General features: G+C 38.4%; 1 protein-coding gene and 1 long non-coding RNA gene across 10 annotated transcripts in view; one reads left to right on the forward strand and one right to left on the reverse strand.

The window, feature by feature from the left end:
• The window catches only part of LOC129532028 (uncharacterized), a 61,433-nt gene extending 60,440 nt beyond the window's left edge, over positions 1–993 (reverse strand). For 2 of the 6 annotated variants that reach the window (XR_010129526.1, XR_008677617.2), the window contains exon 1: positions 805–917. This is a non-coding gene — a long non-coding RNA (uncharacterized lncRNA). Of the gene's footprint in view, positions 1–804 lie in introns of all 6 variants that reach the window. The other 4 variants (XR_010129525.1, XR_010129527.1, XR_010129528.1 and 1 more) reach the window with 4 other exon arrangements.
• On the forward strand, positions 948–21,700 carry INSIG2 (insulin induced gene 2). Of its 4 annotated transcripts, none has more exons than XM_004031664.5 (6): positions 948–1,095; positions 8,225–8,613; positions 14,835–14,959; positions 18,401–18,567; positions 18,754–18,853; positions 19,951–21,700. In XM_004031664.5, exons 2-6 carry the CDS (start codon positions 8,370–8,372, stop codon positions 19,990–19,992), a joined length of 678 nt encoding a protein of 225 aa, XP_004031712.1. In that variant the 5' UTR covers positions 948–1,095; positions 8,225–8,369; the 3' UTR covers positions 19,993–21,700. The 4 variants fall into 4 exon arrangements, with proteins under 4 accessions (XP_004031712.1, XP_063550780.1, XP_018878318.1 ...); XM_019022773.4 differs by having other exon boundaries at positions 1,068–1,220; XM_063694709.1 differs by lacking the exon at positions 948–1,095 and adding an exon at positions 1,129–1,534.
• Positions 21,701–21,936: the final 236 nt, after the last annotated feature.

Genomic DNA, 21,936 nt, shown 5'->3' on the forward strand with positions numbered 1-21,936 from the left:
AATATGGTGAAACCCCATCTCTACTAAAAATTCAAAAAGTAGGCAGACATGGTGGCATGCACCTGTAGTCCCAGCTACCGGGGAGGCTGAGGCAGAAGAATCACTTGAACCCGGGAGGCAGAGGTTGCAGCGAGCCGAGATCATGCCAGTGCACTCCAGCCTGGGTGACAGAGAGAGACTCCGTCTCAAATAAATAAATAAATAAAAATAAATAAATAAAAATTCAGAATAGGGAAGCAACTCCTCCTTATGACGAGTACCTTTCGGCACTTATATGGGCTTGCTTTTGCATTGATGGCACCACTTTCATTCAAAAAAAAAAGTTCGCTTGCACAATCTGCAAAGATCTGTTTGGCTTGGTTTCATGTTCTAAAAGTATGGTTTTAGATTAAATGAAAAATAATACTTCTGAAAAATAAGCGGTTATAAGGTTTTCAAATTTTCTCTATGTTGGTGTAAACTTATAAAGCCCTTCCTATGAAAACTGTCCCCCAAATCACATTACTTGGTCGTCCTCGAGGAACGATTTTGAATGAAAAGCACATAAAGTGCTGTAGCATGGAGACGAGAGACAAATAACTATGCCCTTCTCCCAGAATAAGTTATGACTTACTAGGGGAGGAAAAGGAGCAAAGAGTATAAAGCCCGATCCTCTGCGGGAAGTACCCGGAGGCCTGCCCCGGAACGCGCTCCTTTCGGCTACGAGATGAGGGGCACGCAGACGGCCGCGCCCCTCGGTGAGTGTGCGTGTATCAGTGCATGATTCCTTTACCCCGCCCACAGGGTCTGGGCATCCGTCATTACCTACGGCTGCCTGGTCAGCAAACAACTGCAGATCCGACAGCCGCCAGTCACCTCGACGGTCCACGCCCACCGCTAGCCTCCAGTTTCCCGCAGACCGGAAGCCCTTTTGCCCCGGCTCGCAGGTCCACCTCTTATTGACAGCAGGAACCGGAAGCTCTTCTGCCCCGATCGCCTGCGCGCGGCCTCGTTGGCCGCACAGGCGCAGTGGAGCTCGGGCGGAGTTGTGGGAGTGGAGGAGGAAGAGGCGGTAGGGGGTACGGGGGCTGGTCCCAGAAGATGGCGGAGGCGGGGGTGAGTTGGGGGTCTCCCGGCGAAGCGCGGGTGACGTGGTGTTGAGGAAAGCGGCCTGAGGAGGAGGGTGGCCCTCGGGAAGAAGAACTACTTGTGTTTTTGCAGCCTGGGAACCCTGGTGGCAGGTGCGGGGGGCCAGGACCACTGATGGGCCTGCAGGGCAAGGGGCTCCGCTTACCTGAGAGGGGTCCGGAAGGTCCAGAAGGGGACTGCGGGATCGGGGAGGGGTTATAGGAGGCGTCGAGGCTCTCCGGACAGTGGATGAGTGTCTGAGCGGGAAGAAGGCTGGAGGACGGCGAGAAGGGCGACCCAATGGTCTGATGAGGTGGAGGTCAGCGAGCTGTCAAGCATAGAGCTGCCAGGACTTGGGGACTTGTAGCCTGGGAGAGAAGACTCAGACTTGGGCGGGGATTGGATCCAAAGAAGACAGGTTGTCGTAGTAAGTTTATATTCCACTAAAGAGATAGGGCGTTGGGTTGAGGAGTAATACTCTGGCATTTTTGACTGGAATTGGTTACCTATGGAATAGGTGTTTCGGTAAAACCAAATAATTCTTGCCAGGGCCTAGAAGTGGATTTGATGATAATTAGTAGATTTTAGGGTTGCTTAGTGGGGATTGGCAATATGGAGAAGGAAAGCAGTGTGGATTATGGGAGTGGGCGCGGGCAATGGCGCTAACGCTTAAGTGATAATGACCCATGTCCAGTTAACGTTGGAAAAAGTTGTTAAAGTATGATATTAGCTAGATGCTCTAGGAAAATATACCATGAAGAACTTGCTGTTTTGTAGGATTGGTGAAGAAATGCTTTAAAAAGGAATGGTTAGGCTTGGCAGCTGGGCCACTGAAACTGTTTGGTATCAGTATTGCGGTGGAGCTGAGGACTGCAGGGGAATGCGTGCTCCGGTCCTGGTGCAGAAAAAATAAAAGCAGCCAAACAGTAGCTAGATGGTGTTTTGTAACTTTTGGGTTTGGCCCTGATAGTGAACCACTGAATGAAGATGGATGAAGGGAATGCTACTAACGGGGGCCCCAAAGAAAACAAAAATCAGACGTGTGCTCTTCCTGTTTTCTCTCTTTCATTCTTTCCCTGTACTTTGTGCTCAGTACTGTGTTTTGTCATTGTGTTATGTCGTAGTTCTCAGTTCACATCTGCTGTACAGTGACCAAGCTGTGAATCATGTCCACTTGGGAAAGAGGTTGATTCTGTTTAACTGACAACTGTTGCTTTTGCAGATGGTCACACGGAAAAGGAAAGGATAAAATGCAGTTCAGTAGTTTTAAGACAGTTTTCTTTGTTCTCAGAAACTTATCTCGAAACGATGGAGTAACTTTTTTAGGCACTGAGATGTGACATTTAAAAGCTGTAAGGGGCTGTAAATGCAGCTAACTTACTGGTTTCTATGTTTGGGTTTTAATGAGAGGAAAGAGTTGCAGTGTTTATAAGGCAAATATTGCTTTTCTTCCTAGAAATTTTTAACGTCTCTAGCCCATGATACATGTAGATGTGTTTTTATTTAGGGAGAATTAAACTGTTGCATTGATTTAAGTCTGTTTTTTTCTAATGTTAGTGCTTATTCTATTTCAAGAATGCTATTCTAATTAAGAGAGCATATGATGAAAAATATGTGAGGTAGTAATTTAACTTTATTATTTAGTAGCTTACGTGACCTGAGCACCTGAAGAGACAGGGTTATCTGAGGGAGTAAAAATACTTCTTTTACGGCTAATCATTGGAAGAGGAATGGTCTTGTCATTTGGTTTTAAGGGGTGTTGCAGTTGTTACAATGCAACAGGTTCTTAAAGTTACTAGAAGATTTTGTATGTGTGTTTGTTTTCAAATGCTTGTTGCCTCTAAGTTGTTTCAGTGGCCAACATGAACCTTGAGTTTTATTCACAAAGCTCATAATCACTTATAACTCTTTTTTAACCTAAAAGTAATAATATCAATCCATTAATAGGCAGCCATACACCTGGAATAATGTTTTTCCAGTATTGATGATTCATCATTGATCTATGCAAATTATTTCAACTTTTTTTCTTTTTGTTTAGTATTGTACTTTCCAGAAATTTTAGGCCAGGGCTCAGCGTAGAATTTTTCAAGTCTGGTGGAAAGTTTTTCTTTGTGAATTGTTGAACACATTTTGGTATTAATAGTAGTTTACCAACATGATTTTAAAAACGGTTTCTTGTGTGGCACTTAAATTGTTTTGTACCATGTTTGTGAATGGAAGCAGTGTGGTGAAGCAGGAAGAACTCCGGACATGGGGTCAGAGTGGGTGAGCCTAGTCCTGGTGCTACCTGGTAACAGTTCTGTGATCTTGGAAAGTTACTTAACCTATTTTATTTTGTAAAATGGAAACTAACAGCACCTGCCTATTTACCAGGATTGTTTTCGAGAATCTATTGACATATTGTCCTTTAAACAGTATCTTTATACCAGAGACTTTTTCCCTGGTCAGCAAATTTTTTGTCAAGTAATCTAAATTTTTCAAATATAGATTTTTAAAAAAATTTTGGAGCATCAAGTTTATCATTAATGTAAGACTAATATTTAAAGATATAGATCCACTTTGTTTTAAGAAAATGGTATCAGTACAAAATCAGAAAAACAAACTTCAAAGTAAACTAAGGGAGCTTACTTTCCCTTGAAAATAACCCACTCTAGTGTGCAACTGATATTATAAACATGCTTTTAAAGGAATTTCATTGTTGCATGGTAGGGGGTGAAATGGTTTTGTGGAAGCCTCTATCCGTTTGATGAGTCTGGACATTTTCTGGCATTCACTATACATGTTTGTGGTAATAAGAACTGATGGTACTGTCTTAATCTTGTTAATCCAGTTGACCACTTTGCATGTCATTGGCCTTGCTAATAGAGTGAGAGAATTGTTAGATTACTGATTCTTTACTTTGTTTGGATCATGGACTTTTTTTGAGTACTTTATATAAATTATGGAACTTTCATCCCAGAAAAAAATGCATATATATACAACTTTTTTGTTTTGTTTCGCATGGGGGTCTCATACCCCTTGGAATAGATGATTTCCCAGTTCCCTGCTATTTCTTAAAGCTTTTTTTTTTGTCACCAGTAATTATATACTATTGTATTATGATGTAGTTACAGAATTAGCTTTTTGAATCTCATTCAAATAAACATCAAGCAAATGTGTTATTTTTAAGGAAAACTTTTGGGGCGAAGTAGAAAACTAAACAAGCACTGCCAGGAAAGGTTAAATAAGCAGCTGTGGTAGAAAACAAATAAACAGAAAGCCTCTAGCTGTCTTGAAATAGAATGAAGTCTGTAGCAATCAGTGGCTCTCATTGTGGGGACAATTTTGGTTATCACAAATAGGGGAGGGGGCATTTAGTGGGTGGGAGCCAGGGATGCTAAATATTTTGCAATGCTTAGAACAGTCTCATACAGCAAATAATTGTCCTGCCTAAAATATCAGTGCCCTTTGACAAATGCTGGTCAGTGTGAGATGGGGGCTAGCATGACTGAAATAGCTTTTTTAAACTGAAGTTATTTTCCTTTTTAAAAATACTATTAAACATAAAATACCCCTTTCCATTAATTCCCTTTTGGAAAAATCACAAACAGAAACAAATGATACACTGTCTCAATGTGGGTTACTCAAAGTATGCCCATCTTCTAGCAGCTGTTAGCAGCACGTGAGGGCAACGTGCTGTGTCTACTGGGATCTGGGGAAGTAAAGAGTCAACTAATGTTCTCATACAGAGTGTTAGTTTGCTATTTTTTCTTTTTACTTTAAAACATATTTTTACACCTTGATCTCATACTATTAAAGAAAATTTCAAGGTGATTTTACATTTATTCTCATCGTCTTTGTGCAATTGTATAGTCACCTACTTGTTTTGGCTTACTATGTGAGAGTGTATTATAGTTGAGATGGTATTTCAACATCTAACCATCTTTTCAGTAACCAAACACTTTTATATAGAACCATCTGCTGAAAAAGAAGTCTGAGCAGTTGAGATGGAATGGAATTCAAGGTATAGAGGCAAGAGGATGGGTGTTGGAATCAGACCTGAAGTGAAATTTCAGTTTTGATACTGCATGTCATGTGACCATAAGCAAATTGCTGAATCTCTTTGACTTGGTAGCCTCATCTGTAAAATGAGGATGATAATGCCTACCTTTATGTTTGTTTTGAAGAGTAGAGTTACTATATGTCTGGCAGGGAGTAGGCCTTCCATAAATGGGTGCCCTATAAAGAATAATGATGATGATGATGATGATGAGGAGGAGGAGAGTTCTGTAGCTACTGAACCTTGTTAAAAGCAACCAGATGATGATGATGAGGAGGAGGAGGAGAGTTCTGTAGCTACTGAACCTTGCTAAAAGCAACCAGATGATGATGATGAGGAGGAGAGTTCTGTAGCTACTGAACCTTGCTAAAAGCAACCAGATGATGATGATGAGGAGGAGAGTTCTGTAGCTACTGAACCTTGCTAAAAGCAACCAGATGATGATGATGATGAGGAGAGTTCTGTAGCTACTGAACCTTGCTAAAAGCAACCAGATGATGATGATGATGGAGAGTTCCGTAGCTACTGAACCTTGCTAAAAGCAACCAGATGATGATGATGATGATGATGATGATGACGATGAAGGAGAGTTCCGTAGCTACTGAACCTTGCCAAAAGCAACCAGATGATGATGATGATGATGATGATGGAGAGTTCTGTAGCTATTGAACCTTGCCAAAAGCAACCAGATGATGATGATGATGATAATTATGATGAAGGAGAGTTCTGTAGCTACTGAACCTTGCCAAAAGCAACCAGATGATGACGATGATGATGATGAAGGAGAGTTCTGTAGCTACTGAACCTTGCCAAAAGCAACCAGATGATGATGATGATGATGATGATGAAGGAGAGTTCTGTAGCTACTGAACCTTGCCAAAAGCAACCAGATGATGACGATGATGATGATGAAGGAGAGTTCTGTAGCTACTGAACCTTGCCAAAAGCAACCAGATGATGATGATGATGATGATGACGATGAAGGAGAGTTCTGTAGCTACTGAACCTTGCCAAAAGCAACCAGATGATGATGATGATGATGATGATGGCGAGTTCTGTAGCTACTGAACCTTGCTGAAAGCAACCAGAGTGCATGGCATGCTCATATGCCTGGATTCCACAGCAAGGAATGGTCTGCAGGATCAGGTCAGGAGGAGATGTTTCAGGGCATTTTCAGTTGGTATTTAGAGTATGTTTTCCCATGAATTAGCTATACTGTGGGTTAGTTTTTTTAGTCCTTTAAGCCATAGAGTTCAATTACATTATAGACTAAGTAGGTCAGTGAGGACTAGCTTGGAAACAGAATTTCCTCTTGAATGTTGAACACAGAGCTTTGATGTGGCATAGCCCCAGTAAAAAGGCCCGTTGTCTAAGTGTTTATCACATGGAACTGACAGGTTGTGGAGGTTACTAGAACTTACAGATATTCTCATTTTCATACTAGTTATTTGTAATTCAGCCCCACTCTCTGCGGTTTACATGAGGGCTTTGTTCCAAAATTCATTCACAGGTTGTTTGATACTGGAAAACTCAGAGGAAATGTATAAATTTTAAGTGATGATTAGGAGCTAGGTTTGCTCTCAGAAAGGCCTACTTTACCCTATATGGTTTGATTCAGAAAGAGTTAACCCAATTTAATTAAGCAAATATGATTATGTGGAGCTCCCACTGTGGGCTGAGCAGGAACTTTTCTGGGTGCATAGGCACAGTGATATTAATACAATAGTGAATAAGACCTTCATAAAACATTTGCAATCCATAAAGCAACTATACCTTTAATTAGAAAGTAGTCATTATAAGTGCTACACTTTTTAAAATAAACTGCTTTTGGATTGAAGGAAATATCATTTCTGTACCGATTTATGAAAGTGCCAAAGATATATTGTTGGATGGGATAAAAGTAAATTACCTGTGTAGTATTTTTCCCATTTAAAAACTGTTAGTATTCATAGAAAACATATCAAATATGTGACAGTTTGGGAGACTGAACATCATGGTAAGAATGAGGGCTTTGGAGTCAGACTGCGTGGTTTTGAATCCCAGCTTGGCCTCTTACTGGAGATGTGAACTAGGTCAAGTGACTTAACCTTTCTTTGCTTTTTTTGCATCACCTATAAAATGTACATAATAATTGCACTTACCTCTGAAGGTTATTGTGAGGATTAAATGAATTACCACATGTCAGGTGCTTAAAACAGCACATAGAAAGCCCCAAAAGGAAAGATCACTTTGGTTAGAGGAATGAACAAGTACCTAGACTGATTGTAGTAGCAAAGTTTTAGGTTTTAGGAGTCAGGGACCAAGTGGATAAAACTCCTTAGAATCTAGCCATTAGATTGTTCTTCATTTTCTTCACTTCCTTTCTTTTGCTTCGTCCTCCAGCTTTCTTACAATCCCTTCTGTGATTGCAACAAGGGCAGACTGTTGAGACAGGAGTGGGATACAGTTGTGCCCCTGGGGAGAGTGAGTCAGGTCTGGTTTCTGTGTTTGGTGTATATGTAGGTGTGTGCGTGGTGGTCTGGTTTTGTAGAATGTTTTTGTGCAGATAACCAAATAATAAACATTAAAGCGGGTTATTTTGTTCTTCTGTGGAGGTTGTCCTTGTAAGCAAGTAACATTTTATTGCAAAAAATACAGCGTCTTCAGTCAGAATATGCTTATCTGTAAAATATAAAATACAGTATTGTAACTGATAGGCTTAGAGATTTAGGGAGAAGAAACAGAGAGCAGGGTTTTACCCTCCGGATTCTAGTGGAAGTGTCAGATTACCTGTTCTGCTTTTCTCAGAGATGGAGCAAGCTGTTTCTACTGTGATTCTAACCTTCAGGTCTCTTAGGTCATGTTTTCTGTCCTAGGAAATGTAAGGGTAGTACTTTATTTTTTATTACGTCTTGCATATAAAAATACTTTTAAAACTTTTTCTTATTCAATAAATAACTGTTAGTAATTTGAATAAATTAGTATACAAGCTTGTCATTTTCTTATTTGTCCATTTAAATTAACTAGTATTGAAATCAGTAAAATTACAATAATCATGTATTAGATACACATTAATTTCTTTTTTCTTATCTCTTGCAGGATTTCTGGTAGGTCCTACTTTAGGACAAGATGTGGTACCGTTGAAGCGTCAGTCTTTGATTCACAGACAGTTGAGCTTTTCAGCTGGGAAGCCTTTCCATTTTTTTTTTTTTTTTTTTTAACGGCTTACTGAACCTATGAAACCATGGCAGAAGGAGAGACAGAGTCACCTGGGCCCAAAAAGTGTGGCCCATATATTTCATCTGTCACTAGCCAGAGTGTGAACCTGATGATTCGAGGAGTAGTGCTATTTTTTATTGGAGTATTTCTTGCATTAGTGTTAAATTTACTTCAGATTCAGAGAAATGTGACGCTCTTTCCACCTGATGTGATTGCAAGCATCTTTTCTTCTGCATGGTGGGTACCCCCATGCTGTGGCACGGCTTCAGGTATGTGTAGGATGTTTCTGTAATGCTTAGAAAGGAAATAGGGTAAATGAGTATGGACGTTGTCTGAGCAATAAACCTTTTTAAAAAAGAAAATATATTTATTGAGATATAATTTAGATATAATACCCTGGACCTGTTTGAATTGAACAACTTGATGTGTTTAGGCAAATGCGTACAGTCACGTGGCCACTGCCAATCCAGCTGTGGAACATTTCCATCACCCTCCAGAGTCTCTCGTGTCCTCTTGCAGTCCATTCCCCACCCGCAGCCTCAGGCTACCACTGATCTGCTTTCTGTTGCCATAAATTATTTATCTCTGTTCTAGAATGCAATATAAATGGACTCATAACGTATGTACTCCTTTCTGTCTCATTTCTATCTGTCCTGTAAACTTTTAACATTTAATTCTGAAAAACAATCCTGTTTCCCTTAGGGATGAAGCATTTAACCCCTTAATTTTGTTCTTTCTTCAACCCATCTCATCTAAGTGTTATTTTAAGTTATTTTGATCATGAGCACCACCATTTGGTTTTAAGGGTTTGATGCGTGTGCTGTAGTCTTGTTTCTGAAGTAATAAAAACTTGAATAATTAAAGTTTAAAGCTTCATGTTGTATTTTTGTAAATGCTTTTTTCCTTGGTATCTTGTTTTTATAAGTACCTTAGAATAATGAATATTTAAAGACATCTATAAGGTAGACTCTCTTTGCTTAAAATTATTATCCTATTTATTACTTTAGATATTTTTTTGGTGGTAGGCAGTGTGTAATGCATAGAGTAGAGCATTTCACAGTACTTTATTGCTGCCATACTTCCACAGTGGATAGCACTTTAGTGTTTTCTAATGACCAAGACCAATAGATTAATACTGTTTTTAATAATAAAGTAATAAAAGGAAACCATAATCATGTGGTAGAAGATAATTCTGATTGAAGGAGAAAATTGCTTTTTAAATACCCATTTGGTGTCTCATACTTAACATATATGAATGAATATCTTGCAACATAATATATGTCCTTCTTGGCTTCCATCCAAGAGCGGGAGGTTGAAGGGTGAGGTTGCGCTTTACGGAAGTGTTAGAATGGCCTTGTGAAACTTGCTGGACAATTATAGAATCCTGTTGCACAGTTAGAGGGGCACTGTTGTAGTAAGGCTTCAGTGTTTATATACTGATGTCTCACTATTACAGCGTTCACATTAAAAGTGAAGTCATGAAGGCAGTGATTCTTAGTTTCCCCAGGGTTATCATTCTCCAAGAGAAAAGGCAAAAAATAGTCCAAATAAAAAACAAATTAAATTGTATCACTCTGCTGTATGTACTGGTCCTCATGCATTTTTCTTTCATTTAAATTCAGAAGAGAAAACGTTTTCTCAACAACTTTTCTAGTTCTTTGTTTCTTTTCTTCTATAGTATAGTCTGGCTGCCAGTAGAAGCTTTTTGGGACATGGAAGAACATACATGTCTTTTCAGGATAGAACAAAGGGAAGGGAAACTGTTGTTTATTGAATGTCTGCTAATGTGCTAGGTACATCCTGTAATCCCAGGGTTCTGTAGAGCAACTTTGGGAGAGAGATGTTTGGCATTGTGCCTGTTATGGGGAGATGAGGACACTCACTGAGATGAAGAAAGAAAACCAGTGAGCCCAGGGTCCCAGAGCCAGTGAGTGGTGTGACTGGGTCCACATGTCACATGCTGGGGAAGGGAAAAGGAAGCTACTCACACTTTCCCCCATACTCAGGATGCCACTTTTCAAGCCTCCAGACTGGGTGCCAGACCTAGATGGAATTCCCTGGCGTGTGTTGTGCATTTGGGCTGGGGCAGGAGAACTTAACTGAGGTTTCATCGTGCCTCCACTATGAAGAGTAACAGGGCTGCACCTGCTGTCTTGTCCTTCTGCCCCTTTAATGTCAGCACTTTTGCCATAAACTTACATTTTAGGAAGGAAAATTTCAAATGCTAATACCACAGTTCAGCCACTACTTTCCTTCCTATTCCCAGCCACTAGGTTTGTCACACTTACGAACTTAACCTCATTTGGGGAATTTGCATTTACATTTCTTGCTTAAGTATTTCTTCTGAAAGCAGTTTGTACCATAAGGTACTTGGGCAAAAGAAAGTAGAGAGACATTAGGAAATCTAGATTCCAGCCAGTTCTGCTACCAATTTTGTTAGTTAAGTCATGGTGTTTAGTAGATGAGAGTGAAAGATATCAGATTTGTCCAAGTTGCCAGAGATGGAAAATGGATTCTCGCAAAATCTCTGCTCTGCCATCCCCTGCATCATTATTTTAGGGAAAGTATCATGGGAAAAGAAGTAAATGATTTAAGAAACATAGTGTGTTTGAGTTTGTGTGTGTATGTAATATGCATATGTTTTTGTGTATATGTGTTGGCGTGGATTTTCAAGACCTCACTAGGGTCTTACCATCTTAAGTCAGAAAAACTGATAATCATCCTTTGATTTTCCTGTTCAACTAACATTCATAGATAGAGCAGCCACCTTTTGGAGGGGCTCCAGAATCACCACCTTCTGTGTGTAGAAAGTGCTCCTTGTTATTTGCCACCTTTCTCTATAGCACAATCCTGGAAAATTTGCTAGTGGTGGTTCTGGTGGGACAACTAATAGAGAACTTTGGTAAACTAATTTTGATGACTTTTTTTTCTTAATTCCATATTTTTAGTTTGATAATGCTGATGTTACAAGTTAACTTCCTTATGTATGCCACACACCAGAATTGGAATTAGAAATCTTTTCAGCATTATTGAGGGCCACAAAGAAATCTTTCTAAAGAATAAATAGAAAAAGACAACTCGTGTGGATAAAATAAGTAGAGAAGTTGCCTCAAAAATCACAAGTAGCCTGGTTGTGTCCAAACATATGAAAATAATATCTAATGTAAAAAGAAAAGAAAAATCTTTCCTGTTTAGTTGTGCAGTCCATTGCCCTATTCCTGTAGAGCCTTGTAAGATCCCTTGCTTTCTCTCCCTTTCTACATCCAGTTTCCAAGTTTTACATCTTTCCTCTGTCTCTTTCTTGGTCCATCCCTCAATGGCTGTGCTTGGAGTCTTTAGTCTTTTCCGGCCTCTAGTTTTGCACCCACCCTTTTCTCAGCCCCCTTGTGTGGTACCCTCACTGCTAAGAAGATGGCCTCTCTCTGGTACAACAGTGATGACATTGTTTTCCTGATTGCCCATTGTCTGCAGGGTAAAGTGTTTATAATATGGCCCTTGACTGCTTTTTTCTTCTTCAGAGTCTTTCTGGACCCTGCAGCTCCCTTTGTGTCTGAAGCTTACAGCTTCCTCGTAACACCAGCAGTTTCCAGTTGTCCATGATTGTCCTCAGTCACCTCCCTTTAATGAGAGCACTATTTCTGCACCATTTACTGCTGAATGCTCCTGCCTCAAGGGTCACCTCTTTCTGTGAAGCTTTTCTGACAGCCCAGCACCTTGCCTTCCCCTAGCACAGGCAAGGAGAAGCCTGGGACCCCTCTGTCCTGTCAGCTGCCCTTAATGCAGGATTGTATTTAATTGTTTCTGTGGTCACTTTGCAATTGGAATCGTATCTTACTCTTTTGCCTTTTTTTTTTTTTTTTTTTTTTTTGAGACGGAGTCTCACTCCGTCACCTGGGCTGGAGTGCAGTGGCGCCATCTCGGCTTACTGCAACCTCCACCTCCCAGCTTCAAGCGATTCTCCTGCCTCAGCCTTCCGAGTAGCTGGGATTACAGGTGCCCACCACTATGTCCAGCTATTTTTTTGTATTTTTAGTGGAGACAGGTTTTCACCATGTTGGCCGGGCTGGTCTCAAACTCCTGACCTCGCGATTCGCCTGCCTCGGCCTCTCAAAGTGCTGGGATTACAGGTGTGAGCCACCACGCCTGGCCTTACCTTTTTAAATCTCCAGCAAATACCAAGAACCAGACATATTGTCAGGGCTTAAGTTATTTGTTGAAGGAAAATATTATCTTATAGTTTTGCATCGAAGTATATACCTCATGGAGTGTTTTCGTTTATTCAGTTCCTGTTTTCTTACAAAATGTCTGACTTTGTGTTCCTTTTAGTGCCTCCCTGCATTTAAGCACACTCCCGTAAAAAAGTGATGACTTACTACTGATGTTTTACAAACTTCTTTAGTGTTTAGCTTTGGTAGACTGTAACTAGTCACTGGGAAATAACTTAAAGGTATCACAAGAAATGTGATTTTTGCATCAGAGAACCGTTTGATTTATAAGCAGGACTGTGTTTGCATATGATTTTACACAGGCATGATTTTAACAGTCTTTCTTGTTTTTTTAAAAAAAAAGTACAAGAAGAGGAAAAGAGGCCCAGACATACTCTGTTGAGCTCTCAAACAGTGGAACCTCACAGTGTTGTGTATATTGCTATCAGACTCTGCCATGCCTTTATTTAAAGGAAAGAAAGAAGACATTTAATGGGAAGTGACAAGCTTCTTCGAATTCTCCCTCTCAGTGAGCAACTGAGAACCATGCATACTCAATGGATTTGATTTTTATTGGCAAATCCCAGGGTTGGCAGTGTGGCAGTTTAAATTTCTTTTTGTGTTTTTGCTTTCTCTCCTCAGTTGTCTCTCACTTGCAAGTCTGACATCACATGCATAAAAATATAGTCGATTTTACTTATTTATATCTTTGCACATACATGTCAGTATTCTCTATGTAATAATTCTTTACCTAGGCATCAGTTGCTCAGGAAAATTGACTTGGAATGTCTGCTCTTAGTTGACTTTACTCAGCAACAGGCAAAGGGAGGATATATATGGTGGGGGGACGGGGGTGACAAATGAGCTGTTAGTTTTATGACCCCTTGAGAAAAAAAGAGGTGATATTCGTTTAATTACATTTCAACTGTTAGGGATGCTTGTTGCCATTTTATTTGTATAGAAATTTTAAAATCCTGTCAGTTAATCTTCTCAGGATTTTGGAGCAGATTTTTAAATAGGAATATAGTGTGAAACTTCTAGATTTACTAATAGTTATTGGAGCTCTGCATTGCCGAGATACGTTCTTAATCTCTTGATGTTCTGTGAGCCATCTATACTCAGCGCATGCCTAACTCAAAAGAGTTGTGGACTAGAAAATGCATACAGTATTGCAGCATCTCATCTCCAGATAGAAGGGTGGTCACACGGCCTTTTTCAAATGCTGCACCATTGGTCTGCTAGGCTGTGATTTTTGATACTAATTGGTTTCTGTTTTTCTTCGAAGAGTGAATGCATTGCCTGTGAGATACAGCTGGCTAATACTGGGTAGGGGGAGGGCCTCTTGTCCCTCAGGCACTTAGATTTTGGCGTTGTAATTTCATGATTCCTCTTAAGTGGTATTGGTTATTTTAAACATGCTTTTCAACGGATGTGACAGTAGTGTCTTTATTGCCAGAATGGCACAACATAATCATCCTGTTTTTAGGAAGATTAGAATGTTTTCATTAAATAGTCTTTTTAATAACTAATTTAGCACTTAAAATTCTTTCCCACTAAATGAATAAAATGTTGAGGTTTGAGAAATAAGAAAGGGAACCTTGTTTCCTCCATTGTTTCTATGTGCAGAATGAGTCTTACCTGTAGATTTCTGTTGTGAGTTTTCCTGCTTTGACAATATGACCTACAGCCTCATTAAAGGGCTAGAGTGGAAAGGAGTGTCAGTAAAAGGTGCTAGATGCTGAAGACTAAAACGGGAAGCTGGTAGGGGCGAGACTGATCTACGTAAGAGGCCAGCCAGAACCTTCAGAACATTGTGTGTATGATGAGCTTGTTGTATACTTTTATGCTTCTAGATTCTCTTTAGATTTGTGGCATATAATACATACTTTATGGTTTGGAGTTTAGAGAGAACATTACTTAACTGCTAACTGGTTTGATACTTTTCAGGTCTCGTAGGTATCAGTAGTAGAAAAGTAGCATGAATCATTTAGTCCAGTCTGCTAAATTGTGAATCATACATTTGAAGAGTATTTTGTTGATTATAATTTAGAATGTTGTTGTAATCATTTGCAATACTTTCTTCATTGGTGTTATCCTCATTTCATTTCCTTTGGAAGGTAAGTTAGAAAATATCGGTGATTGATGTGAAATAACTTGTTTTTTTTTGTTTTTTTTTGTTTTTAAGAATCTTTAAAATGCTTGTGGTGGTTGTAGTGATTCTTTTAGCTTAAGTGTTGCCAGTACAACATTGGAGGTAACTTAATTTTTTTCTTTTTTCCCCACAGCTGTGATTGGGTTATTATACCCCTGCATTGACAGACATCTAGGAGAACCACATAAATTTAAAAGAGAGTGGTCCAGTGTAATGCGGTGTGTAGCAGTCTTTGTTGGTATAAATCATGCCAGTGCTGTATCCTTTACTCTGTAATGAAATGCATAATAACAAAGCGGCTTCCAACAAACCAAAGGTTAAACAGCCCCTTACAACTTCACTGTTGTCAAATTATGATATGCCCACTTAGTCAGAAGAAGAATGTCAACCATATTGTTGAAACATCGGTGTAGCAGCTGTGCAATTATAAAGTGGGGTATAGCCTTTCATTTCAGTGTGTATTTTTCACTATCACTTAGAAACTTTGCAAATTTGAAAACTTTACTTGTTTTTCTTAAATTTGGTTACTTAATTACTTTTGTGTAGTTAATCCAAAAATGGAACAGGTACATTTTCAGAGGAGTTTTTTCCTCTCTTTCTTTGTTAAGAATTGCTAATAAGTACATGTGGTAGCTTCAGGTGCTATTTTGTCTTTTGTTTTTCTTAACTTAAAGAAGCTATTTTTTTTTTAAAGGTAGATGCATTGGTTTTAATCAATACCGACAAACCACATAAACGGCATAAGTAGAAATACCAACTTAGACCTTGGCGAAAAATAAGTTTCTTCCCTAGTACATATTTTTAAAGTTTTATTGTTTGAAGATTTAGACTTTTTATTTAGTGGTTAATGAGTATTTTTACAGTGTCTCAGGTAGCCCCTGTTCCCCTTCCCCTTTCTACCTTCTCTGCCCAGAAAAAAATGTTTGCCCTCATAAGGTGTTCCTCCTATCATCCTCTTTATTTCCTCTCTTGTACTTCCTCCTCATTCGCTCTGACTTTCCTTGGTAGAAGAGGAACCAGGAAATGCTATTCTTGTCTTCTTCTAGGAGATGTGGTTTAGACAATGAAGGTGGCAGGAGCCTTGGGTACTTGGAAAAGCAAGAAGTGTGACTCAGGCTGCCAAAAGCTTGCTCTTATAACTCTGCACTGGACTCGGGGCAGGCAGAGTTAGCTAGCTGGAGGGAGAGGGTGGGTCATGTGTCAGGTAGATCCCTGTGTCTTTCACAGAAAGTATTGAGGTGTTTTGGATAAGCTTGGGGACAGAAACCATAGAAAAGAGCAGGGTCCTAGATTCTGAAAACACATCTGCCTTCCTCTGCACAGTTGTGCTGGCTGTTGCAGGTCTGTGAATTTGGAAGTCTCTCAGTGGCTGTTATTATTTTTAATTTCCGTTTGTATTGAGGACATTTCCACATGTTTATTTTGGTGAACTTTTTGAGATTTAAGATTTTATAAAAAATCTAGTGGTCAGGAGGGCTTAAAAAGATAAAATCATATACTATTATATCTAGAAGAGAACTTAGAAATCACCTAGTTCCACATTTTATTTGTAAAGATAATAAAACAAACAGAAGCTAGAGAGGTTAGGTAATTTACTAAGTCATTTATACTGCGACATTGCAGCAGAGCTGAGAACAGCCCTGAGACAGCCTGACTAAAGTCTACAAACATCTCATTTTCCTACCCAGGAACCTCATAACTGTGTCAGTTCCTCTCTGTCCGGTGGATTAGATCTTTCTCTCTTAGACACTTCCACTTTGATTTTTGTTTTTAAGTAGAGAAATTTAAATAGCCTTTTCTGAAATTTTAAAAACTTAGTAAGTTCAAATTCTTTGCTTTGTTCACTCTCTTTCTCAATGAAATACTTAAATACAGCAATCTTAGATATCCTGTTGTCCTTTAAGTGAAGTCCAAAATGTTTACCAAATTTATAGCATACACTTCTAATATTAGGTTACTTAGACTTTACAAAATCATGTGGCACTATTTTTTTATTTTTTGAGACGGAGTCTTGCTCTGTCATCCAGGCTGGAATGCAGTGGCACAATCTCGGCTCACTGCAAGCTTCGCCTCCCAGGTTCACGCCATTCTCCTGCCTCAAGCCTCCCGAGTGGCTGGGGCTACAGGCACCCGCCACCACACCCGGTGAATTTTTCTGTATTTTTAGTAGAGATGGGGTTTCACCATGTTAGCCAGGATGGTCTCAATCTCCTGACCTTGTGATTCGCCCGCCTCGGTCTCTCGAAGTGCTGGGATTACAGGCATGAGCCACCGCACCTGGCCCATATGGCACTATTTTAAGATTGATATATCTATTTACTCTGGAAGCCTCCTTACTTCGCTGTGACTTTTAATTAAGTTTAGTTAGCAAACATGAAACTCATTTAATACCAAATTCCACTCTTTACATGAGTGTTTATTTCATAGGGAAATCAGAACTCTAAACCTTTTCTTTGAACTTTAAGTATAATGACAGCATAAGAATAAGAAAAGCTTTTCCAGAAGCATACCCATATGAACTGTAGGTTTCTTTTTAAATCAAGCCTTAACAAGGAAGGACCTTGAGGGAGTTGCCCACAATAGTCCTGAGATTCTGAGAAATAAGCAAGCTGGGTGTTTAGGATACTTGCTTGGTAGGGGTGGGGAAATGGTGAAAAAGAGTGTTAAAGGAAGTGGGAAATGGCTTCGTATGCAATTTTTTTTTTTTTTTTTTTTTTTTTTTTTGGATTTCTCTATACTTGCAGCATGGTCATTTTGGTGATTCGTGTTCTCCCAAACCTCCCCCGCCTTCCCCAGTAGCTGGTTATAGAGCCAAGATGTGGCCTTTGGGACATAGATAATGCCCTTTTAATGACACTTGAAATTAATTCCTTTAGTGTAATCCTCTAGCAAAGAGATGAGAAAACTGAATTTGTAAAGCTTAATTTTACCCAGAGATTTTGTTGTAGAAAAGGGCCATACATTTGTGAATAGATGCTTAAGTAGGTGATGAAAATAAAATATCATTTGAGCAAACTGTCCTATACCAGAAAGTCTCAGGCACCAAAATAGCTTGGCAGGTTGTAAGATAATGTTCACTTCGAGGCTTTATCCTCAACAAATTAAAACTAGAACAGTTGACATAATAGAAAGGGATACTGTGTCCTTGGTACTCTTGTTTCTGAACTGCATTATTGTAAAATGTGTCTGTCAGTAAATCATAGAGAGAATGTGGTACCCTGTTAAATAGCTGTCAACTCTTCTATTTTCAAGTTCCTGTATGATTCTCAAGTAATTCTAAACCTGTTGGAGAAGTAATATTGGTTTCCTTTTTTGCAAAAGTGTGTTCCTTTAGTGATACTTGTGTTCTGAGGCTTCCAGTTACATTTTTAGCAAAGAAAGCATTTCTTAAATAATGGGTAAAGCCTTATAATTGGGAATGTATGTAGACTGTTCTCTTTGTTTTGTTTTGTTTTTTTGTTTTGGAGGGGTTACAGTTGGTAGGATCTATTGATTAATGTCTTTTGTGTATCTGGTATTGGGTAAATACTGGAGACAGTTTTAATCCCACCTAGCTTCATACATTGTACTAAGAGACTGATGTACTTGAGTAGAAGCAATTAATTCCCTTCTCAACAGAGGCATCTCTTATTTAGAAAAATGAACAGGTGATATTATTTGGTTACAACTTTTAAGATGACTTCTTAACACTGATCTCAGAAAGTGGATTTTGATAACAACATACAGTTGTCTCTCACACTGGCTGCACTATCCATTGGACTGTGGTGGACTTTTGATAGATCTAGAAGTGGTTTTGGCCTTGGAGTAGGAATTGCCTTCTTGGCAACTGTGGTCACTCAACTGCTAGTATATAATGGTGTTTATCAGTAAGTATTAATCCATCAATTTTTGGTGCTTGTTTGCTAGATAAATAAATGATAACTGCTTTCAGAATTGAGATTATGAAATGAGGTTAGCCAGTTTAATCTACAGAGTAGTTTATTTTCATTGTAGTTATCTTAAGTGTCATTGCAGTTCCTCTGTGGGTATTAAAGACATGTCTGTTATTCTAGATATACATCTCCAGATTTCCTCTATGTTCGTTCTTGGTTACCATGTATATTTTTTGCTGGAGGCATAACAATGGGAAACATTGGTCGACAACTGGCAATGGTAAGCTGATGCTTATTAATCACTTTTCTGAATGAGATGTGGAACAAATGACAAGTTTTCTCTAAAAGGTAGTCCTTTAAGGGAAAGCAATTTGTGAAGACAACATTCTTTGATTGCTTTTTTGCACTTCCATTGAAATAAATCATTTGGAAGAATTTAATCACAGGTGTTTTAAAAGTTGAGGAGCCACTGGAGAGAAAAACTCAAAATGTGTTATGGATAGGGCAATATGATTTATTGGCCATATGGGGGATATTAGTGGTTTTTAAAAAACTAATCTACAGGTTTCCACTATATCCAAAAAGGACAGTTTTAAAAGTTAAGAAGGTCACTACGAATAAGTGTGTTGCTACAATAGGTATACATTAGGACCATCGCTAACAAATCAAGGCGTTTGATCATTTTAGTTATGAAGGAAAAGGAAAAGGTTAGGGAGTGACATTCAGAGGCCACAGCAGTTTTATGAATAAATGCTGTCACTTTTACCTTTTTAGCCAGGTTAGGAGAATTGAGTGATTTACTTTGCTGTATTTTTGGTAAAATAGCCAACCAATTATCTTATCCTGTTGGTTTCCTTTATTTTGAATTGTGGGTGTACATTTTTATAGCTGTACTTTAAAAATGTTGTTTTGACTGGAAGCTTTTGTTAATGTAACAGATTTTTTCCTTTATATCGTATAGCAATTTGAAAATACAGTGATCTGAGTTCACCACAACAGCCCTATCCTTAAGTTCATGAACTATTCTTTGCTAATTTGCCTTATTGAATACTCAAAGAAACCTGCTTTGCTTCCTTTCAACATTAAAAGATTGATCTAAATTCTAAATCATATACTGCCACTATTTGCTTGTAATGCAGAAATCTCATCTTTCTCTTGCTTTTGGCTGTGGCTTTTTCACTTCCAGAATGTGAATTATTTTTTTCCCTGTCACATTTGTCATTTAATCATAGTAATTATGTAACTCTTGGATTATTTGAGGAATAAATGGGCATATAGTAATAAAATGTTCATTTTTAGAGCTTTTCAGTTTATTTGGAAGTTGCTATTCAAAAGAAGTCTTAATCTGTTAACCTTTTAACCTTTTAATTTTTGCAGTACGAATGTAAAGTTATCGCAGAAAAATCTCATCAGGAATGAAGAAGGCAAAAAATATCTTTTGTACAGAAAAGCAAGATGAAAAGGATGTGAAATGGTAGATATACCAACAAAACTTCAGACTGTAAAATTGCCAGGATGCAGTTTTCCCCTTGATTGGCGTGTGTGTATATAAGGATAAATATATATATACACACACACATATTACTGCAATCTGTGATTGCTTCATCTGTAAATCAGTTGCAAACCTTTACATATTTGACTTAAATAACTGTAAGATATATATGTACTACATTAAAAAGTGTTGATTAATAGATGAAATTTTTAAATTAATTTTTTAAACATGCCATACATTGTATCACAATGTTAATGTGCCAAAATATTGTTCCTGTCATGCAGAGTATCAGAATGCTTTGAACAATTTGTAAACTTAATGAAGTAAAATAAGAGGAAAGCCAAAAACAAACAAACAAAAAGCATATGGGGAGCTGGTATTTTCTCTTTAGCTTACTGTTGTGCCTTTTTATTTTTCTAATCACAGCAGTATGAGTTATGAGTGCCCTAATTTGTGGTTAGTTTCTAATTTAATGTTGTTTCATAGAGTTTGGAGTGTTTTGATACAGGGTGAAAATGAACTTCTGGTTTCAAACCTGCGTTACTGGAGACAGCCCGAAGAGTAATTTTCTGTTTTGACAGATTTTACTGGAAGTATATGTAATGAGCAGAAGAGGTTATCAGCATCAAATTGTTTTGGTTCTAAATTTGGAACAGTATATATAATTAAAAGTAAGGACCATTAGAGGATTTAATTAGAATAAATACATGTTTTGGAAATACAGTGACCTCTTGCAGTGTCACAAAAGTGCAAAGTGATATTAGCTGTCATCTGCAATACAGAATCTCATTGCTTTTGCACATGGAGCATATAGGAAACTCCAAACAGATCACAATGAGGTTTCTAAATCTGTTGGGTTCTGTCTTCTATTGGGTTCTGTGAAGCAAACCACTGTAGCTTTAGCTGGGTTCAGTCATATGACTCATTGTTGGTGGAATGCCTAGGTTTTTCATCTTACATGCAGTCTTGGGGGTGGATGAATACATAATTTCTTATGTATTCGTGTATCCATTAGTGAATAGTTCAAGTCTGTTTAAGAATGTATTGAGATGGCATTCTGTGCATGTTAAAGATCTTAATGGCAACCAGCACCTCTTAAGTATGGTTTAAACATATTCTTAGCTAATTTTTTCCATTAGTTTTTGAAATTGATGGCAGTTGTCTGATCCACAGGGGCAAGATCTTCTGAGTACTCTGGGGTGTGAGTATGTGTGCACACATGTGTGTGTTGGAGTGAGTGAGAGAATGTGTCTGTGCATGTGGCCATGCTTTCCTAGAATGTCAAGTAGATATTTTTACACTTTGAGTTTTAAAACAATTACTATCAGACTGAGATCTTGTATGCCAAACTGTAATCTGCTTTTATGTTTTCAGGCTGAAGGTGTGAAAATCCTAAGAGGATTTCATATTGAATATGTGTACACAATCTTAACTATCGTGGTGGAAAACATACTACTATAATTTATTATTATATCTTCCAGATAATGTTATTCATTTAGAACAAATAAGGTATATTTTTTAGAATCAACTTTGTAAGCACTATGAAATCTTTAATAAGTTATAAGGTCTATGATGTGTTTACTTTAAAAATTGCTGTTAAAAGCAACACGTATTAAATATGTAATTATCATCTGGGTTAAGAGTCTGTTTTTCTTCTTTGTGGTAAGTCTTAGAATATGGTACTGTGGATTAATCTAATGAAATTAACATATGTGGTTGAAGTTACCAAGAAATGATGAAAGGAAACTAAATATAGTTGACCCTTGAACAACAGGAGTTGGGGCACCACTCCCCAACATAGTTGAAAATCCATGTATAACTTTTGACTCCTCCAAAACTTAACTACTAATAGCCTACTCTTGAAGGGAAGC

The sequence above is a fragment of the Gorilla gorilla genome, chromosome 11, assembly GCF_029281585.2.
Source record: "Gorilla gorilla gorilla isolate KB3781 chromosome 11, NHGRI_mGorGor1-v2.1_pri, whole genome shotgun sequence".
Lineage (NCBI taxonomy): Eukaryota > Metazoa > Chordata > Mammalia > Primates > Hominidae > Gorilla > Gorilla gorilla.

Excerpts from the sequence above, each read along its gene's own strand:
- INSIG2 (XM_004031664.5), top strand. The coding sequence starts at position 8,370 with ATGGCAGAAGGAGAGACAGAGTCACCTGGGCCCAAAAAGTGTGGCCCA. Across the intron at positions 8,614-14,834 it reads ATGCTGTGGCACGGCTTCAG|CTGTGATTGGGTTATTATAC; the intron begins GTATGTGTAGGA and ends TTTTCCCCACAG. Across the intron at positions 18,568-18,753 it reads GTATATAATGGTGTTTATCA|ATATACATCTCCAGATTTCC; the intron begins GTAAGTATTAAT and ends CTGTTATTCTAG.